At 44.7% G+C, this 20,852-nt stretch overlaps 1 protein-coding gene across 1 annotated transcript in view; it reads right to left on the bottom strand.

Moving 5' to 3' along the window:
• Positions 1-1,268: 1,268 nt before the first annotated feature.
• Positions 1,269-20,852, bottom strand: part of ids (iduronate 2-sulfatase) — a 40,312-nt gene continuing 20,728 nt past the window's right edge. Inside the window, exons 5-9 of the mRNA XM_052021983.1 lie at positions 19,105-19,305; positions 15,839-16,009; positions 14,456-14,582; positions 12,117-12,290; positions 1,269-7,113 (exon numbers count right to left, since the gene is read on the bottom strand). Coding sequence (XP_051877943.1) covers positions 6,650-7,113; positions 12,117-12,290; positions 14,456-14,582; positions 15,839-16,009; positions 19,105-19,305 — 1,137 coding nt within the window. The 3' untranslated portion in view covers positions 1,269-6,649. The remainder of the gene's footprint in view (positions 7,114-12,116; positions 12,291-14,455; positions 14,583-15,838; positions 16,010-19,104; positions 19,306-20,852) is intronic.

Raw genomic sequence — 20,852 nt, 5'->3', positions numbered from 1 at the left:
GGATGGGTCAAAGGTACGATGAGAGAGAAGAGGCTAGGAAAAGGAAGAAGAATGGTGGGGGGGGGGTTGTGGGGAAAGGGGGTGGGGATTACCTAAAGTGGGCGAATTCAATGTTCATGCCGTTAGGCTGCAAGGTCCCAAGATGGAAAATGAGGTGCTGTTCCTTCAGTTTGCCCTTGGAATTCTCCTGGCAGTGGAGGAGGCCAAGGGATTAGTTTAGTTAGACACTTAATTAGTAATTTAATTAGTTCAGCACAACATCGTGGGCCAAAGGGCCTGTTTCTATGTTGTACTGTTCTATGTTTGAGAGGCATCTTTGCTCCATCTGCGCAGCTTCATACAATCCCACTGATAAATCCTTCTGTAATTTTGTTCCTTATGTCTTTCGCAAGTTTCTTCTCTAGACATCATATTTTATTTGGGAGATCCACAACATCCTGAGTAATGTTCTACTGCACTGATCTAATAGACTCACTTCAGAACAGACTGTCCCTGCAGAAAGACATTTCTCTTCCAAAGTATAAAATGCACATAACATCCAGCAAAGATTTTTCCATTTGACACATGTGGAGGAACAGACGGATCTTGGGGTCCACATCCATAGATCCCTCAAGGTTGCCACGCAGGTCGATAGGGTTGTTAAGAAGGCGTATGGAGTATTGGCCTTCATTAGCTGGGGTATTGAGTTCAAGAGCCGCGAGGTGACGTTGCAGCTCTATAGAACTCTGGTCAGACCATACTTGGGAGTATTGTGTTCAGTTCTGGTCACCTCATTATAGGAAGGATGTGGAAGCTTTAGAGAGGGTGCAGAGGAGATTTACCAGGATGTTGCCTGGATTGGAGAGCATATCTTATGAGGATAGGTTGAGCAAGCTAGGGCTTTTCTCTTTGGAGAGGAGGAGGATGAGAGGTGACGATAGAGGTGTACAAGATGATAAGAGGCATATATTGAGTGAACAGTCAGAGACTTTTTCTTAAGGTGACAATGGCTAACACGAGGGGGCATAATTTTAAGGTGATTGGAGGAAGGTATAAGAGGGTAAGTTTTTTTTACACTGAGTGGTGTGTGCGTGGAACGCACTGTCTGCAGAGGTTGTGGGGGCAGATACATTAGGGACATTTAAGAGATTCTTAGATAGACACATGAATGATAGAAAAATAGGGGGCTATGTGGGAGGGAAGGGTTAGATAGAGCAGGATAAATTGTTGACACAACATGGTGGTCCGAAGGACCTGTATTGTGCTGTAGTGTTCTATGTTATCTATTTTATCATAATTTCTTTAGGAAAAGAAAGACACACACTTTGCAAACCTGACAAGATGAATCAGCACCTTTGTGTGATATTCAATATTCACATTAGCTTTACTTCTGATGTACTGGGCTCCTCAATCACAGAAAGTGCTGGACTCTGGCACATCTTCCTATATTAAATAATGAAAGGATTCTCCCAAATCACTTATCTTGTCACTCATATGGGGGTGTTTTAATAATTCCCATATGTCAGATGGTTGGCACAGACTTGATGGGCTGAAGGGCCTGTTTCCCTCCTCTACAACTATTTTACATTACAATGTCAAGAGCAAAACATCTTTTTTGGTAAGTTAACTTTCCATCTAATTTAGTTACAGTAATTGAGGCAAAACAGGACCAAGGTTAAAAATACCAACTTTAATCAAAATGGTCACTTAGTACTTGCCATACAGTTACATTATCAAAAGGAGTGTGTTGTAATAATTAGAGTATAAAACTTGTTCCTGCAGTATACATCTTTCTTTGCCAACAGGGGTCAGGGTCAGGCAGCATTGCTGTCAGTCACCACTCTCAAGCTGACCAGCTGCACCTCGAAGGTAACTTAAACAAGTGAAAATAGTTACAACTGAATCCAAGGAACCTTTCACAAAATACCAAACGTCTCTAGTCCTGACAGTTGCAGGTACTTTAAATATCAATGGATCACAAGGTTACATGCTTGCGAATTTAACCGGTGTGTGCATCGACAACTGCCAGCATTGCTCCTTTTGCTTTACTTAGTGCAATCGAATTATGAATATCTACATTGATTTTTATTTTGTCCCATCCAGCCCCCGAGCTAACCACAGCTCTCTGCTAAAGCAATCCAGTCAATCCCAGTACCCAACAGCCTGACGTTTTAATCTCCTGAGTGTCTGTGTTGTTCCTTTTTGGGGGGAAAAAACACAATTGAATCTTTTCCCACAGTTGTTTAAAGCTGTGAATTGCTGTTCACAATGATCCTTGTATGGAAAGGCGTCTCTTCATGATATTCCTGGATCTCTGTGGCTCTGGTCATTAACCCTTCTTTTTGTGGGAACAGATCCTCTTTTGTTGTTGTATCTATATTCCATGGCATAGGAGATTATTTGGCCCAGGGTTATGACACCTCTCACTCTCATGCACCTACTAATTTTCCTTATCATCTATTCTTCCCACATTTCCATCGACTCCCCCCTCCAGATTCTATCACTTATTTACATGCCAAGAACAACTTGCAGTGGACAATTAACCTAATAACCAGCACCTCTTTGAGGTGTGGGGGGAAACCTACGCAGTCACAGGGAGAACGTGCAAACTCCACACCGACAGTACCAGAGGTCAGGATTGAACCCAGATCACAGGCACTGGGATGCAGCAGCTCTACAAGCTGTGTCACCTGCCACCCACTACCCACAGCCCCAATTCTGAGCACCCCTAAACCTCTGTTCCAACCAGGACACTTCTTGCATCTCCAGTCTATCCAGGATAACCGGTTCCTCATCCCGGGAAGCATCCCATCTCTGCACTGACTCTCAGCCCTTCCTATTTCATCAAGAACATTTGAAGGAAATGTCCTTTCAGGCCTGATAGCCAAAAGCACCAGCAAAACAGCCTCCCCTTAATGAACCCACATCTTTAAACTTCACAGCTCAGTAACTGCCCTGCTCCTAACAGCCAAGTAACAAACCACGTAGTTCAACAGTAGTACTGGGTTTCAAGACAGAGGCAGCAGAGAATCCAGCAATTAACAGGAGTGTTGATTGCACATTAATTTGAGAAGTTTGTAAAAACAGCCAAAATTCATGACCTGACAGCAGAGATTCATCCTGGGCCTCTTCTATTGATCCAGCTTCTTAAGGCAAACTGGCAGAAATGGTTCTCATTGCTACTGACCTTTAAGCGATTCTAAGATTGACAAGACCATAAAACAGACCACAATGAGAATGAGAAATTAAATAGCGAGACTTCCTTCAAGCCAGGTCAAGGAGAAAAAGCCATTACACCTGCCCAATAAACATTTCACATGGTCTCAAACACATTTATAAATTAACACATATTCATGGATGTTCCACTGAATATTCCTTTCAGTTCAAAACTCAAAAATATTAAGAGGATAAAGAGAATTGGCTTGAGTGCAGGAAAGAGGGAGAAGGTCATCTTATTGAATGGCAGAGCAGGCACCTGGATCTGAATTGCCTGTTGTCACTTCTGTTTCTTATATCCTCGTGTAGCGTTCTCTTGGTTGACGTGTCCATCAAAATAAACCGAGATTAACAACATAATCAGGAGGATAACACGATTAAATGATCTTTTCTCTTCGTAGTACACTTTACTGGGATTGGAACAGGCCAAATTGTTTAGCCTTAGAACCTGCAAAACCCTAATCACCACTACAGTTTAACAACACTATCACTACTTTGATGACTTTGCACTAAAATGGACTTTGATTTATTTTTGTTCTATATTTCTTTGCGAAAATTGTGTAGATGTTTAATTAATGTTTTTTCTTGTGAATGCTGTTTGTCTGATGCTATGTGCCAGTGATGCTGCTTCAAATGTTCCAATGCACCCGTGCACACATGTACTTGTGCATATGACAATAAACTCAACTTTGACGATGCATTTTAATGACAGGAATATTGCGTTAGTATTCATAGAACAAATTGACATCAAAAAGCAAACATTACGTAGAATAATACAGCACAGAACAGGCCCTTCAGTCCACAATGTAGTGTCAACATGGCTATTCCCTCCTACCTACAGAATACCCATATCCTTCTATTTTCCTCTCATTCATATGCCCATCCAAGCCCTTCTTAAAAGCCCCCACTGAGTTTGCCTCCACCACCCTATCAAGCAACGCATTCCAGGCATCCACTACTTTCTCAATAAAAAACGTACCCCTCATGTCTGTTCTGAACCTACCTCTCTCACCTTAAATGCATCTTGGTATCATCTCCAAACTTACTAACCCATCCATCAACATACTTATCCAGGTCATTTATGTACATCACAAACAGCAGAGGTCCCAGTACAGATCCCTGCGGAACACCACTACTCACAGGCCTCCAGCCCGAGTAAATCCCTTCAACCACCACCCTCTATCTTCTACAGGCAAGCCTCTGGTATTTTTATGGGAAAAAGATAGTAAACCTCCTCTGCACCCTCTCTAAAGCCTCGACATACTTCCTGTAGTGAGGTGACCAGAATTGCACGCAATACTCTAAATGCGGCCTAACCAGAGTTCTATATAGATGCATCATAACTTCTTGACTCCTGTACTCAATACCTCAATTAATAAATGCAAGCATTCCATAAGCCTTCTTAACCACCCTGACTACCTGTGTAGCCACTTTCAATGAGTCATGGACTCGCACCCCAAGGTCTCTCTGCTCTTCAACACTGTTAAGGGTCTTGCCCTTTAGAGTGTACTGCCTCTTGACATTAGTCCTACCAAGGTGCAACACCTCACATTTATCCGGGTTAAACTCCATCTGCCATTCCTCTGCCCACATCTGCAACTGATCTACATCACGCTGTATCCATCGACAGTCTCCCACACTATTCACAACTCCACCAATCTTTGTAGTGTCTGCAAACTTACTAACCCACCCATCAACATACTCATCCAGGTCATTTATGTACATCACAAACAACAGAGGTCCCAGCATAGATCCCTGCGGAATACCACTACTCACAGGCCTCCAGCCTGAATAAGTCCCTTCAACCACCACCCTCTGTCTTCTACAGGCAAGCCAGTTCTGGATCCACACAGCCAATTCTCCACTGACCCCATGCGTACGAATGTTACTTTGAAAATTTCGTCTGATGTCTAAGAGTGAGGGAGGCAGCCACAGGAGGCTTACACTATCTGTCTGTCCCTCCTGGTGGTAACCCCATCTATCTGGCTGAACCTTTAGTGTGACCACCTCTCTGAAACTCCTATCCATGTCACTCTCTGCCCCCTGTGTGTGCTCCTCAGTCAGTCCAACTGATCCATGTGGTCTGAGAGAAGCTACAAGCTGGACACACTTCCTGCAGACAGTCATCAGGGACACTTGACCACTCCCTGATCTCACAGCAGGAGCACACCACTCCACTGACTGCCATTATTGCCCCTTTAATAAACTAGCCGACTTAAGAAAAAGGGAAAAAAAATATTGTATCCTGCCTTACCATAATGCTGCTCATCTTCCTCACTGAAGCCCAGTGTTCACCAAAGCCCGCACTTTGACCTACCAGCTGCACTTCAACCTCATGGCTGCCCTTCTCAAAATGGCCAAGGTCGCTCCATAAGAGACCACCCCTCTTTTATTTGCTGCCAAGCCTGTCCAAAGGAAAACTAACAGCGATTCACCTTCAACGGACTTTTTAAACACCTGCTGCTCATTCCCCTTGTTTGCTAAGCCTGTTGGAAGGAGGTTTATTAGCTAATATAATTTTCTCAAGGATATTAGTGTTTAATGTATGTGAAAGTCTTTAGAACATTATTGGGCTCTTTTTTTTTTGAGGGCTTGATGTATTGGGTACAAAGGAGTGGGTGTCAGTGTTATCCACAGAAAGCTTCCAATCCCTTGCTTATAATGAGGACTTAGTTTGTAGTAGTTTGGCTGCCGTTAGGAAGAATATTGGGAAGTTGGATCAAGAAAAGCAGGAACAACAGTGGCCCAGTGACTAACTTCATCTCCAGCCAAATAAGAGCTGAAAGGCCGCAAGGAATATCCATTATCCACCTTCTGATCCCTACTCCACACAGCACCAGCTGCAAGATTCACAACTTTCACGGAAATTCTCAGATTGATGAGAAGCAGACAATCAAAGATCTCATGACACACATTTCCAGCTGGCAACAGAAACCTCAAATGAAGTCCGAGTGTCAGCCTTGGCTCTGTTCCTCTGAGTCACAGGATCAATTCCTCCCCCTCTCCCACCCAAGCACAGAACACCTCATCTTCCTGTTCAAGTGGACATTAGCACATACTGAGGCAGAAGAAAAAGGAAATATAGCATTTTCTTGAGATTCTTAGCCAACATTTCGTCCGGCATTTCAGAATGAAGCAGATTCGTTGGCCATTTGCCAGCTCCGTAGGATTTTTCTCCAAACTGCTATCTCACATGTGCCTCTATGGACAACAGTAGTTCAAATTCAGAAGTAACTTGTTTGGAACTTGTGTTTGGACAGTGCTCGGGACTCCCAAGATTAGCCAGCTCAAAAGGCACAGAATTATTAATACAAGGCAGCACTGAATTTATCATTTAAAGAGTGCTTTAAGTGCAGCAGAGGAAGCATTGGACATTCTTCTGTGTCCTGTACTCAACACAAAAATCACAAAACTCAACACAAAAATCCGGTCCAAATATCACTGCAAGTGATCTTCAAGTTTTAATTAAGGCTGAAAACTTCCGTACCATCCCAGCAAATTCCATGTTGTTGTACAGGTTGTCATCTTGTCCCGGATCAGTTTTATAAAAATAGAGCTCTCCTGCATGAACATCACTGAGATTGGCGCTGAAAGTGGATGGATTATAGCTAACCCATTGGGTGTACCTGTAATCGTTAGAGCGGATAGAGTATCCCATGATCCGAATGTCCCTCAGCAAAGGGAGGTCAGAGTTTAGCTGCGGCTTGTCTGCTGGACGGGGATACTGGGTGAAGGCAAATGATTCGTCCCTGTTACTGGTAGTGTTGGAGTTGAAGAGACTGGCCATGCCTCCTCCCTCGGTGCAGAGCTCCACGTGAAAGGAAGATGAAGGACACATCGGTGGGATGGGTAACTTGAGGAGTTGACAGAGTGTTGGGAATAGGTCGACCAATTCCACACTGGCTTCCACCATCGAGACTGCAACATAATTTAAACACTTCAGTCACTTACGTTAATACAGAAAAAAAATGAAATCCCACTCTGCAGAAAGACATTGTGCTTGGAAAATTTGGGGAGGGGGATGGTGGCATCTTTTCTCAGCTACCATCGGGCAGGAGGAACAGAAGCCTGAAGTCCCACACCACCAGGTTCAGGAACAGCTAATTCCCTGCAACCATTCAGTTCTCGAACCAAGCAGCAGATTTCAAAAAGAGGTGAGTCTCTGTGCTGTGTGTTCGGTTTCAGTGAGCAGGAACGAGGAGTACTGTAGGTAAAGCAGATGAACTTAGTATGGATCAGCAACTGGAATTATGAGTGAGACTTGGTTGCAGGAAGGGCAGGACTGGCAGCTCAATGTTCCAGGGTTCCGATGTTTTAGGCATGATAGAGAGGGAGGTATTAAAATGGAAGGGGTAGCATTACTCATCGGGGAAAATGTCACGGCAGGTGCTCAGAGAGAACATACAAGAGGGCTCGTCTACTGAGGCAATATGGGTGGAACTGAGGAATAAGAAAGGAATGATCACATTATCGGGACTATATTATAGACCTCCCAATAGTCAGCGGGATTTAGAGGAACACATTTGTAGAGAGAGAGCAGACAGTTGCAAGAAAAATGTTGTGATAGTAGGTGATTTTAACTTTCCATATATTGACTGGGACTCCCATACTATAAAGGGGTTGGATGGGATAGAGTTTGTCAAATGTGTTCAGGAAAGTTTCCTCAATCAATATGTAGAGGTCCCAACTAGAGAGAGCGCGACACTGGATTTCCTCTTCGGGAATGAGACACGGCGGGTAACAGAAGTGTGTGTATGAAAACACTTTGGATCTAGTGATCATAATTCCATTAGTTTCAAGATAGTTATGGAGAAGGATAGGACTGGTCTTTGGGTTGAGATTCTAAATTGGAGTAAATTTCGATGGCATCAGAAGGAATCTGGCAGGCATGGATTGGGATAAGCTCTTTTCCGGCAAAGAGATGCTTGGGAAGTGGGAAGTTTTCAAAAGTGAAATATTGAGGGTACAGAATCTGTATGTTCCTTTTAGAATGAAAGGTAAGGCTAACAGGCTTAGGGATCCTTGGGTATTGAAGGATATTGAGTCCCTAGTAAAGAAAAAGGAGGCACATATCAGGTATAGGCAGTTAGGATTAAATGAGGCATCTGAGTATAAGAAATGCAAGGGAATATTTAAGAGAGAAATCAGGAGGGCAAAAGATGCCGAAGTTGCTCTGGGAGACAGGGTGAAAGAGAATCCCAAGGGTTTCTAATAGCTATATTAAGAGCAAAAGCATATCAAGGGACAAAATTAGTCCTCTTGAAGATCAGCATGGTCATCTATGCATGGATCCGAAAGTGATGGGGGAGATCTTAAATTAATTTTTTGCATCTGTTATTACTCTGGAGACAGATACAGAGACTATAGAGCCGAGGCAAAAGAGTAGCGAGGTCATGGACCGTATCCGGATTATGGAAGAGGAGGTGCTGCTGTCTTAAGGCAAATGAAGGTGTATAGATCCCCAGGGCCAGACGAGGTGTCCCCTCGGACCTCGTGGGAGGCTAGTGCAGAAATTGCAGGGGCCCTGGCAGAGATATTTGGAACGTCCTTAACCACAGGTGAGGTGCCAGAGGACAGGAGGATAGCTGATATTGTTCCATTGTTCAAGAAAGGCTCTAAGAATAAGCCAAGAAATTATAGGCCGGTGAGCCTGACATCAGTCATGGGTAAATTATTGGAAGGTATTCTAAGGGACAGGATATATAAGTATTTGGATACACAGGGCCTGATTAGGAATAGTCAACATGGCTTTGTGCATGGTAGATCATGTCTAACCAATCAAGAAGGTCAATGAGGGAAAGGCAGTGGACGTTGTCTACATGGACTTGAGCAAGGCCTTTGACAAAGTCCCGCATGGGAAGCTGCTCCAGAAGGTTAAGTCGCTTGGCATTCAGGATGAAGTAGCCAATTGGGTTCAACGTTGGCTTAGTGGGAGAAGCCAGAGAGCAGTAGTAGATGGTTGTCTCTCTGACTGGAGGCCTGTGACTAGTGGTGTGCCACAGGGTCCATTGTTGTTTATCATCTATATTAATGATTTAGATGATAATGTGGTAAACTGGATCAGCAAATTTGTGGATGACACCAAGATTGGGAGTGTAGTGGACAGCGAGGAAGGCTATCAAAGCTTGCAGAGTGATCTTGACCAGCTAGGAAAATGGGCTGAAAAATGGCAGATGGGATTTAATGCAGACAAGTGTGAGGTGATGCACTTTGGGAGGAGAAACCAGGCTAAGACTTGTACAGTAACTGGTAGGGCTCTGAGGTGTGCAGTAGAACAAAGGGACCTGAGAATACAGATCCATAGTTCCTTGAAAGTGGTGTCACAGGTAGATAGGGTCGTAAAGAGAGCTTTTGGCACTTTGGCCTTCATAAATCAGGGCAATGAGTACAGGAGTTGGGATGTTATGTTGAAGTTACACAAGACATTGGTGAGGCCGAATTTGGAGTTCTGTGTGCAGTTCTGGTCACCTACCTACAGGAAAGATATCAATAAGCTTGAAAGAGTGCAGAGAAAGTTTACAAGGATGTTGCCGGGACTTGAGGAACTGAGTTCTAGGGAAAGGTTGAATAGGTTAGGATTTTATTCCCTGGAGCGCTGGAGAATGAGGGGAGATCTTATAGAGGTATACAAAATTATGAGGGGTATAGATAGGGTGAATGCATGCAGGCTTTTCCCCTCGGGTCAGGTGACACTAGAACTGTTCTCTGTTCTACATTCTGAGAGATGTATCTCAGGCTGCTATGGGTGGGAAGAGTGGTTACTGGGGTTCCAATAGAAGTTTTCCAATCTCTGCTGGGTACAAAAGAGGTGCCAAATGTCAGGCGGACAGAGAATTAAGGGTAGCAGTGATAAGCCAGGTAACTACAGGCCTGTGCGTCTAACATCAGTCCAACTACTCAAAAATCCGAGGGAAAGGATTAATCTGCACTTAGAGAGCATTGATCTGGGGTACAGTGTGGCTTTGTTAAAAGGGAGATCTTGTCTGACTAATTTGATTTAATTTTTGAAAGCGTGTTGATGAACATTTTGCGGTTAATGTAGTCTACAGGGACTTCAGTAAGGCCTTTGACAAGGTCCCACGTGGGAGTCTAGTCCAACAGGTAAGAGCCCATGGAATCCAAAGCAAACGACAAATTAAAACTGAAATTGGCTTGGCGATAGGGGGCAGAGGGAAATGATCAAGGGTTGTTCTTGTGATTGGAAGCCTATTTACAAACAGTGCACTAAAGAGATTGGTGCTGTTATGTGTATTAACAACCTGGATGTGAAATGTAGGAGGCACAATGAGCAAGTGTGCAAATGACACAAGGATTGGCAGCATTGTGGTTAGTCAGGAATTAGTCTTCCACTACGGAATGATATTGATGAGTTGGTGAGTGGCAGATGGGAATTTATCTTGAAAAATGTGAACTGATGCATTTTAGAAGGAATAATTAGACTAGGATGTAAACAATGAAAGATAGAACCCTAGGAAGTCATTGGGAAACAAAAAAGACCTTGATGTACAGAAATGACAGTGAGTCACTGCTTGAGAGGCACATCTGAGACACACCAGAAAACAGCAAATTTCAACATCTTTCTTTTATGAGAGTAAATACATTGCTGAAGATGAAAGCTGGAGGATTAAGATCTGTCATAGCTAACCCCACACCTGCTTCTCACAATAAAGGGGAAAAATTAAATGCCAATCCCACTTCCAACCTAGGCCACCACCATTTCCATGGAAGAACGTAAATACATGAAGCATATTACGCAGATCACGTACAACACTTCAGGATTTAGTGCTGGCAGTCACAATAGACTTGCTGGCAGAATCTCAGATGGCGATGAGGAGGCGTACGGGAGTGAGATAGATCAGCTGGTTGAGTGCTGTTGCAACAACAACCTCGCACTCAGCGTCAGCCAGACCAAGGAACTGATTGTGGACTTCAGGAAGGGGAAGTCGGGAGAGCACACACCAGTCCTCATTGAGGGGTCGGCAGTGGAAAGGGTGAGCAACTTCAAGTTCCTGGGTGTCAGCATCTCAGAGGATCTATCCTGGGCCCAACACATTGATGCAATCACAAAGGCACGCCAACAGCTCTACTTTGTTAGGAGTTTGAGGAGATTTGGTATGTCACCAAAGATTCTTACAAATTTCTATGGATGTACAGTGGACAGCATTCTGACTGGTTGCATCACAACCCGGTGTGGAGCCTCCAATGCACAGGATCACAAGAAGCTGCAGAGGGTTGTAGACTCAGCCAGCTCCATCACGGGCACAGCCCTCCCCATCATCAAGGACATCTTCAAGAGGCAGTCCCTCAAGAAGGCGGCATCTGTCATTCAGGACTCTCACCATCCAGGACATGCCCTCTTCTTGTTACTATCATTGGGGAGGAGGTACAGGAACCTGAAGACCCACACTCAATGATTCAGGAACAGTCACTCTGCCATCAGATTTCTGAACAGTCCATGAACCTTACCTCATTATTCCTTATTTTTGCACTATTTATTTTGTAGTTCATAGATTTTTTTATATCTTTACACTGTACGGCTGCTGCAAAACAACAAATTTCACATCGTATGTCAGTGATAATAAATCTGATTCTGACAATATACATTACACAGGATTGGAGGAGGAAAACTGTCAAATTGGGTTACCTGGAAAATCAAACGTCTTAGAACATCAGGCAAGATGATGGTTAAAGGAAAATGAGAACCAGTTCAGAGATCATGAGCATCAGTCCCTGAATTATGCACTGTATTACGTTTTTTGCTTCATTACACTCTCCAGGATTTTGATAGTTAAGCAAGATTTAGAAAAATAATTTGAATTTTGAGCACTTAAAACACATTTGGGACAACAACATTAGTCCCGAAACAGGAAGTTCCATCTCCAAACTTCTGGCAGTCCTAATTATTCTACAGCTGTACCTACCTCTAGGCAGATTCCCCACTTTATCAGTAAAAGGATTTATGAAGGGAAATATCCTTTGCTTCGGAAGAGGTAAAGCTGCAGTCAGGCCTGGCACATAAAACATCAGAGGGACACGCGTCGCCACGTCAAAATTGCTGTACTTGGCCCATTCTCCATGCTCACCCAGTGACCAACCTATTGGAGATGAGATGAAATATTAGAAACCATCCCAAAACTAACAGGTTTAAAACAGTTCACGGCCCTTCCACACATGTCAAGATAAGAACTCACTAGTAAATTCTTCACAGGAATCCAGCAGTGATGGAGGGGGAAAGTTAGGTGACTGTAGTGAAGCAACTGACCTTTACATTCATTTCTAGCACCAGGGACTTTTCTGAGTATGCTGGCATTTCATGCCCATCCCTAATGACCTTTGTGCTGACCTTGAACTGCAAGCAGCGGTTTGGCGCAACAGGGTGCCTCGTGAGCCCTCATGCGAGGTCAGTCAAAAGTCTGGCTATTTGGCAAATGGAGTCACACGTAGACCACTCCAGGCAAAGGCCACAGGTCTCTCTCTCTAATGGGGATCTGTGAAGCATCTACACAGCAGAGAGACCTTGGGGTGCGAGTCCATGACTCATTGAAAGTGGCTACACAGGTAGACAGGGTGGTTAAGGCGGCTTATGGAATGCTTGCATTTATTAATCGGGGTATTGAGTATAGGAGTCAAGTAGTTATGATGCATCTCTGTAGAACTCTGGTTAAGCCGCATTTAGAGTATTGCGTGCAATTCTGGTCACCTCACCATGGGAAGGATGTCGAGGCTTTAGAGAGGGTGCAGAGGAGGTTTACTAGGATGCTGCCTGGATTGAGGGTATGTGCTGTCAGGAGAGGCTGGACAAACTTGGGTTCTTTTCTCTGGAGCGGTGGAGGCTGAGGGGTGATCTGTTGGAAGTGTATAAAATTATGAGGGGCATAGATAGGGTGGACAAGCAATATATTTTCCCCATTATTGAGCGATTCACTACCAGAGGGCATGCATTTAAGGTGAGAGGGGGTAGGATCAGAACAGACGTGAGGGGTACGTTTTTTTACTGAGAGAGTGGTGAATGCCTGGAATGCGTTGTCTGATAGGGTGATGGAGGCAAATTCATTGGGGGCTTTTAAGAGGGGCTTGGATGGGCACATGAATGAGAGGAAAATAGAGGGATATGGGCATTCTGTAGGTAGGAGGGAATAGCTATGTCGGCTCAACAACGTGGACCGATGGGCCTGTTCTGTGCTGTACTGTTCTATGTAAAACATCCAAATTGGCTAAATCAGTGTTTCCAATGCAGACTGCATCATTTCATTCCATTGCCACTTTCTACACTAGAACTAAGTGGTACCTTGTTGAACGCCACTATTTTATGCACTTCATGGTGCCGAGTCGTTTGGTACCATTTATTTAATTGTACAACTTAACACTGAAAAGTTAATGCCAATGCTGTCACAAAACTAGAGGGCATGCATTTAAGGTGAGAAACGGTAGGATCAGAACAGACGTGAGGGGTACATTTTTCACTCAGAGAGTGGTGGATGCCTGGAATGCGTTGCCTGATAGGGTGGTGGAGGCAAATTCATTGGGGGCTTTTAAGAGGGGCTTGGATGGGCACATGAATGAGAGGAAAATGGAGGGATAGGGGCATTCTGTAGGAAGAAAGGATTAGCTATGTTGGCACAACATTGTGGGCTGAAGGGCCTATTCTATTCTACGTTCTATGTACACTTTCCTGATAATAGTTACTCAGCACATTTTATTCAGTTCCTTCTGAAATAATCATTTCCAATTAATCTTACTGTATATCGATTGATATAGCTCGATTATTCCTCTGTTACGTTCTTTATACATTTTCAAGAATAAGACTACTACATAAACACAGATTACTGCTGCAATTACTATCTGGTGCATATCAAACTGGCTGATCTGTTACTAACGAGGTCAATGATTATGGCGTAAATTAATGGTCTGCACTGAGCTTGTATGGAGTGCAGGAGGTCAATGGAATCAATGTATTGGTAAATTGGTTTATTATTGTCGCATGTACTGAGGTACAGTGAAAAACTTTGCTTTGCATGCCATCCTTACAGATCATTTCATCACATTGAGGTCGTATAACGGAAAACAACAACAGAATGCAGAATAAAGTGTTATAGTTACAAAGTGCAGTGCAATATTACCAACATATTGGTAATATTTAACTACCACGGGTTTATCAATTGGTTCAAAATATAAAATCAAGATTTTACTCGAGATTATTTTCCCCACATGTAGTACCACTAAACACACAAATAGCTAACAAGACCCAACAGCTCCTCACCGTGGTCAGAAGTAAACACAACGATTGTATTATTGGCCAGCCCCTGTTCCTCCAATGCATTCAACAGACGGCCCACTTGAGTGTCCATGTAAGAGACAGCAGCAAAGTAACTTTGGCGAATCAGCACCTGCGAGATACAAGGGGCACAAATGACACAGCCTCGTAGCCCATCCTCTGGTGTGGAATCACTGTAGCAAAATTCAGAATTGCCCACCACGCGAGGTGATGAAACCAGGTCCCCCGTCACTTGAGGGAGAGTGGGACATCAGACTTTTCCCAAACAGCAGCTGAGGGGTGTTATAGTATTAAAGGAAGCCTTTCAGGGATGATTCTATAAAATGTTTAACATTAAGAGAGCTTTTTCTCCACTTGCTGACTCCAGCAAGAGCCAAGACTGGATGTACATCCAACATCAAGCTGGAGGAACTCAGCGGCTCAGGCAGCATCTGTCGAGGGAAATGAACAGTCAACGTTTCAAGTCGAGCCCCTTCATCAGGACCAGAAAGAAAAGAGGGGAGATAGCCGGTATAAAGAGCTGGAGGGGAAGGGGTGGAACAAGAGCTGGCAGATGATAGGTGGATCCAAGTGTGGTGGGGGGGGGGATGATAGGCAGGTGAAGGAGGGAGTAGGAATGATGCAAGAAGCAGGGAGGTGATAGGTGGAAGTGACAAAGGGCTGAAGAAGTTGGAATCTAATAGGACAGTGGATCATAGAATAAAGGGAGGGAGGTGGGGAGGGAAACCAGTGGGAGAGTGTGTGGGTGATGGGCAGATGGAGAGGGGAAAGAGGTAGGGTGATGGGAGGCTGGTGGGATGAGAAAAATGAAAGGAAAGGGACAGAGGGGAGCAGTTACCAGAACTTAGAGAAATTGATGTTCATCCCATCAGGTTGGAGACCACCAAGGTGGAATACAAGGTGCTGTTCCTCTAATCTGCATCTAGCCTCAATTTGGCAGTAGAGGCGGCCATGGACAGACATTTCAGTGTGGGAGTGGGAAGTGGAATTAAAACGGCTGGCCACCAGGAGTTGTCCATTTACCTCCATAGACGCTGCCTGACCTGCCAAGTTGCTCCAGCTTTTCGTGTGTTGCTCCAGATTTCCAGCATCTGCAGTCTCTCGTGTCTCAAGATCAATACTCAGAAACTTCTTGGTCCATATTTGTGCTGACAAGAAGCAAGTCACAGAAAGCTTGTAAAAGCGGATCTCACCTCAACAGTAGATCAAAGACCCTGGTGGGATTTGGGAGCAAGCTGTGATTTTCCCCAGCCAAATAAAAACACGACAGGCTTCAATCAATTTGCTTTCGTGTGTGAGCAGGCTGAGTTCAGCATGTGGGACTTCTATTACCTGAATGTTCACTTTAAATACAGATGAAATGTGTACCTGAAAGTCATCAGGAATGGGTCCATATGGAAAACTTATGTTGAGGGCCCGGACATCATCTCTTGATCTCACATCAGTCCATGGATTGTACGCAACTGGAGGTAGTTTTGATGGGACTTTGGGATCAGGTGCAAGATGGATCTCTTCACGTGGATACAATTTTAAAAACTCCTTAACAGAATAAAATCCAAAATTTAGATTCACTCTTCTGGCAGCAGAAATAAGATCCCTGGTAGAAAACACTTAATGACCTCTGAAAGATGCACCTCCCTCAAAACCCAGTTCTTGTTCACACAGTTTTTAAAAAGGACATATTACTGAACTTGAAGTAGCGTCATATCAGAAGGTGAATGGGCTGCAAAGTTTCACACTTGCACCCAACTTCAAACAGTTCCAACCGTCCCACATTGCAACATTACACTGAGTCAGGATGGTTTCTACACCAAACAACATAGATGCTTCGAAACACAAAAATTAGAACTGTAAATAACATAGACAATTTGAGCATTAACTAAACTTAAACCCAACCAATCGGCATGGGACATGGATTGCAGGGATAGAAGTTTTAATTTTTTTTTAAACTGAGTAAAATCTAGATTGAGTATTGAAGGAGCGTTGCACTATCAGAGGCACCTTCCTTTGTAAGAGATGTTAAACCTCGTCCACACCTTAGCTGGACATCCCACTGCACTATTTTCAAGAGGTGCAGGGAAGTCCTCCCTGGTGCCTTCAACCCAATATTTATGGTCAACATTAAGATATCTTTATTAGTCACATGTACATCGAAACACAGTGAAACGCATCTTTTGCGTAGAGTGTTCTGGGGGCAGCCCGCAAGTGTTGCCACACTTCCGGCGCCAACATAGCAAGCCCACAACTTCCTAACCTGTACGTCTTTGGAATGTGGGAGGAAACTGGAGCACCCGGAGGAAACCCACGCAGACACAGGGAGAATGTACAAACTCCTTACAGACAGCAGCCGGAATCGAACCTGGGTCGCTGGTGCTGTAATAGCGCTATGCTAACTACTACACTACCGTGCCACCATAGCTGTCAACCAATAGCTCTTACAAAAAAAAGCCCTTTGACTTTGTGTGAGAGCTTACAGTGCAGAAATTGGCTGGGATGCCTTTCCTACATTTTGACGGTCATTACTCTTCAACAGGGCCTTGTTTGCCGTGAAGTGTTTCCAGACACCCCAAGATTGTTACACCTGCAGAACACTTAAATCTAAAGCATAACAAACATGTGCTTAGTAACCTCCACAGAAATTGACCTGCGTTCAGCTTTCACATACACCACATAGAGGGAGGCTATTGGGCCCATCAGATCCATGCTTGCTTCCAGCAGAGCAACCCCATTCCCTGCTTATTTCTCTGTATCCCTGCATCTTGTTCTCACACACAGGCTCATTAACTCCCCTTTGGTTCTTTCTGCCCTCCGCCTACACCAAGGTGTAGTTTACAGAGGCTGATTAACCTACCAGCATATTTTTGGGAAGGGATTACATCTGAAGCGTTAGCCAGTGTTGGAATGTGGAATGTAAGTGGAGGGTGTAAAAGAATGGCACTTAATGTTGGGTGGGGCCGAGTTCCAGATTAGGACCAGTAGTAGATCAAATAAAATGTAACTGGGACCAGCAGATTGGGTGGTTCGGGTCAATTGGTTCAATGCCAGGAAGTTGGGAGGTTCAGGTTCAAGGACGTAGGTTAACTACTTACTCAACTAGCAGGCATCCACATCAATACTGCGGTGTCCCAAGAACACCCAAAAACGTGGGTCCGAGGGGGAGCTGGTCAACATTCCCCTGCAATGCCCCAAAAGGAGTGCAGCTCAGGGAATGCATCAGGGATACCTGGGTGACCAATGCCAGGGAATTTCCAATGAAATAGTCAGTGTGACATGAAATGACCCAGAAATGGATATTCCATGATTCCCTCGTTCACTCCTCCCTCCCCCTCTCTCCCCTGTAACCGCAAAAAGTGTTACACCTGCCCCTACACCTCCTCCCTCACCACCATCCAGAGCCCTAAACAGGCCTTCCAGGTGAGGCAGTCTTTCACATGTGAATCCCACAGTGTTACTTATTGCATCCAGTGCAGACTCCTCTACATCGGGGAGACCGGACACAGACTGGGTGACTGCACTGCCGAGCACCTTCGCTGCGTCCGCCATGCCTGCCGGAATCTGCCGGTGGCCAGCCATTCCAAGTCCATGTCCCATTCCCACACCGACATGTCTGTCCATGACCTCCTCCACTGCTAGGTCGAGGCTGAATGCAAATTAGAGGAACAGCACCTCGTATTCCACCTGGGCAGTCTCCAACCCGACGGCATCAACATCAAACTTCCGATAACCGCTTCCCCTCTGTCCCTTTTCCCCCATCTTTCTTTTCTCCTTCCTCCTGATCCACCAGCCCCCGTCACCCTCTCTCTTTCCTCTCTCCATCTGCCCATCACCCGCACACCCCTCCCACCAGTTCCACTCCCCACCTCCCTCCCTCTATTCCATGCTTCACCTTAGCGGTTAGCGTAACGCTATTACAGCACCAGCGACCCGGGTTCAATTCCGGCCGCTGTCTGTAAGGAGTTTGCACGTTCTCCCTGTGTGTCCGGGTGGGTTTCCTCCGGGTGCTCCGGTTTCCTCCCACATTCCAAAGACGTGCGGGTTAGGAAGTTGTGGGCGTGCTATGTTGGCGCCGGAAGCGTGGCGACACTTGCGGGCTGCCCCCAGAACACCCGAGGCAAAAAGATACATTTCACTGTGTGTTTCGATGTACATGTGACTAATAAAGAGATCTTTCCTTATCCTCTCCTATCCAAATCCATCATCTTCAGCCCTTTTGTCACTTCCACCTATCACCTACTTGCATCATTCCCACTCTCTTCTCCACCATCCACCTGTCACTCCCTTCACCTGGATCCACCTATCACCTGCCAGCTCTTACCCCACCCCTTCCCTCCACCATTTCACACCGGCTGTCTCCTCTTTATCTTGGATGAAGGGGCGCGACCTGAAACGTCGACTGTCCATTTCCCTCCACAGACGCTGCCTGACCCGCTGAGTTCCTCCAGCGCCTTTGTGTGTTGTTCCTGATTTCAGCATCTGCAGTCTCTTGTATCTCCAGAAATGGATATTATTGCATTTCACTCCAAGGAAGAAGGTAAATGATTTTCAATTGGATAAAGCCAAACAAAAATAATATTATGCACTCGAATCTTTAGGCAATAACAAGCAAGCGCAGCAGCACACTGTTGAATTGTTACCTGGGGATATTTGAGTGGAATGTGTGGTTTATGATAACCAACAGCTAAAAAGAAAGGGTTTCCTGTGTTTTTTATGTTCTTCAGTAAACGAATTGCTTCATCAGTGCTCTGTATATCAGGCAGTGTGTGTTCCGGCATCTCCTTCACATCCACTGGACAAACCAAGTTTGCGTATCGTTTACCGTCTGGGCCTTTGCACACCTAGTTGGAGATAATTCCCAGTTAATGAGGTTCCTCTTATATCCAACACTCATCTTTTGGGAGGATTGCAACTGCTTTCATTACAGAGCAGTCAATGTGCAACTTCCAGTGAAATAACACTTCTACCTTAAACTAATTATAACATAGTTAGTTACAAGCCAGTTATATTGCAAATTTCTACAGATTTACGGTGGAGAGCATTCTGACTGGTTGCATCACCGCCTGGTATGGAGGCTCCAATGCAAAGGATCGACTCAGCCAGCTCCACCAGAGGCACAACCCTCCCCGCCAATCGAGGACATCTTCAAGAGGCGGTGCCTCAAGAAGGCAGCACCTCAAGAAGGCAGCATCCATCTTAAGTCCTTCACCATCCGGGACATGCCCTCCTCATGTTACTACCATCGGGGAGGAGGTACAGAAGCCTGAAGACCCACACTCAATGATTCAGGAACAGCTTCTTCCCCTCCCCCATCAGATTCCTGAACGGTCCAGGAACCCATGAACACTACCTCGTTATTCCTCTTTTGCACTATTTATTTTGTAACTTATAGTAATTTTTATGTCTTGCACCGTACTGCTGCCGCAAAACAACAAATTTCATGACAGATGTCAGTGATAGTAAACCTGATTCTGATTAATCATGAGGACCACCCTGAACAGGATTACATCTGTGGCCAGAGAAAATTAAACTTGGTCACTGATTCATTTTGCCTAAAGTAGGCACATTTGAACATAGACAAGAAATAAAGAGTGACAATCACCAAAAGCAGAAATCTAGTTTCTTGCAGTTGCACTGCATGTTTCTTTCCCCCCAGAATTAAGTATCCCAGACGGCAGTACGTTGCCTAGAAATACAATGTGCTCTATTATTGAAAAGCTTGAAAACACGTCCCACCATATTCAAGGACTGTTATAAGTCTCTTGAATGGATCCCTTAGAGTCATGGAGTTTTACAGCATGGAAACAGGCCCTTCGGCCCAACTCGTCCATGCTGACTGTGTTGCCCAGCGAGCTAGTCCCATCTGCCCATAGCCCTCTAAACCTCTCCTTTCCATGTACTTATCTAAATGGCTTTTAAATTCTGCCTCAACCACTATTTGTCAGCTCATTCCAAACATGCACCCCTTTTTGTGTGAAGGAGCAGCCCCTGACGTCCCTTTTAAATCTCTCGCCTCTGATCTTAAACCTATGCCCTCTTGTTTTTAGCACCCCCTCCCTGGGAAAAAGACTTTGTGCTTTCACTGTCTATGCCCTTCGTGATCTCATGCACCTCAATTAGGTCACTCCTATGTTCCGAGGAATAAGGTCCTAGTCTACGCAATCTCTCCTTGTAACTCAGGCCCCAAAGTCCAGGCGACATCCTGGTACATCTTTTCTGCACTTATGTACGATAAAGATGATGAACTCTTGATCTACCTCGTCGTGGCCCTTTCTCCTTATTTGTCTACCTGCACTGCACCTTCTCTGTAACTGCAACACCATATTCTGCATTCCGTTGTTGTTTTTCCTTTTGTACTACCTCAATCTACTTATGTTTGGAATAATCT

This window comes from Pristis pectinata, chromosome 8, assembly GCF_009764475.1.
Source record: "Pristis pectinata isolate sPriPec2 chromosome 8, sPriPec2.1.pri, whole genome shotgun sequence".
Lineage (NCBI taxonomy): Eukaryota > Metazoa > Chordata > Chondrichthyes > Rhinopristiformes > Pristidae > Pristis > Pristis pectinata.
The sequence above is the reverse complement of the archived record's forward strand: the minus strand, read 5'-3'. Positions and strand labels throughout refer to the sequence as shown.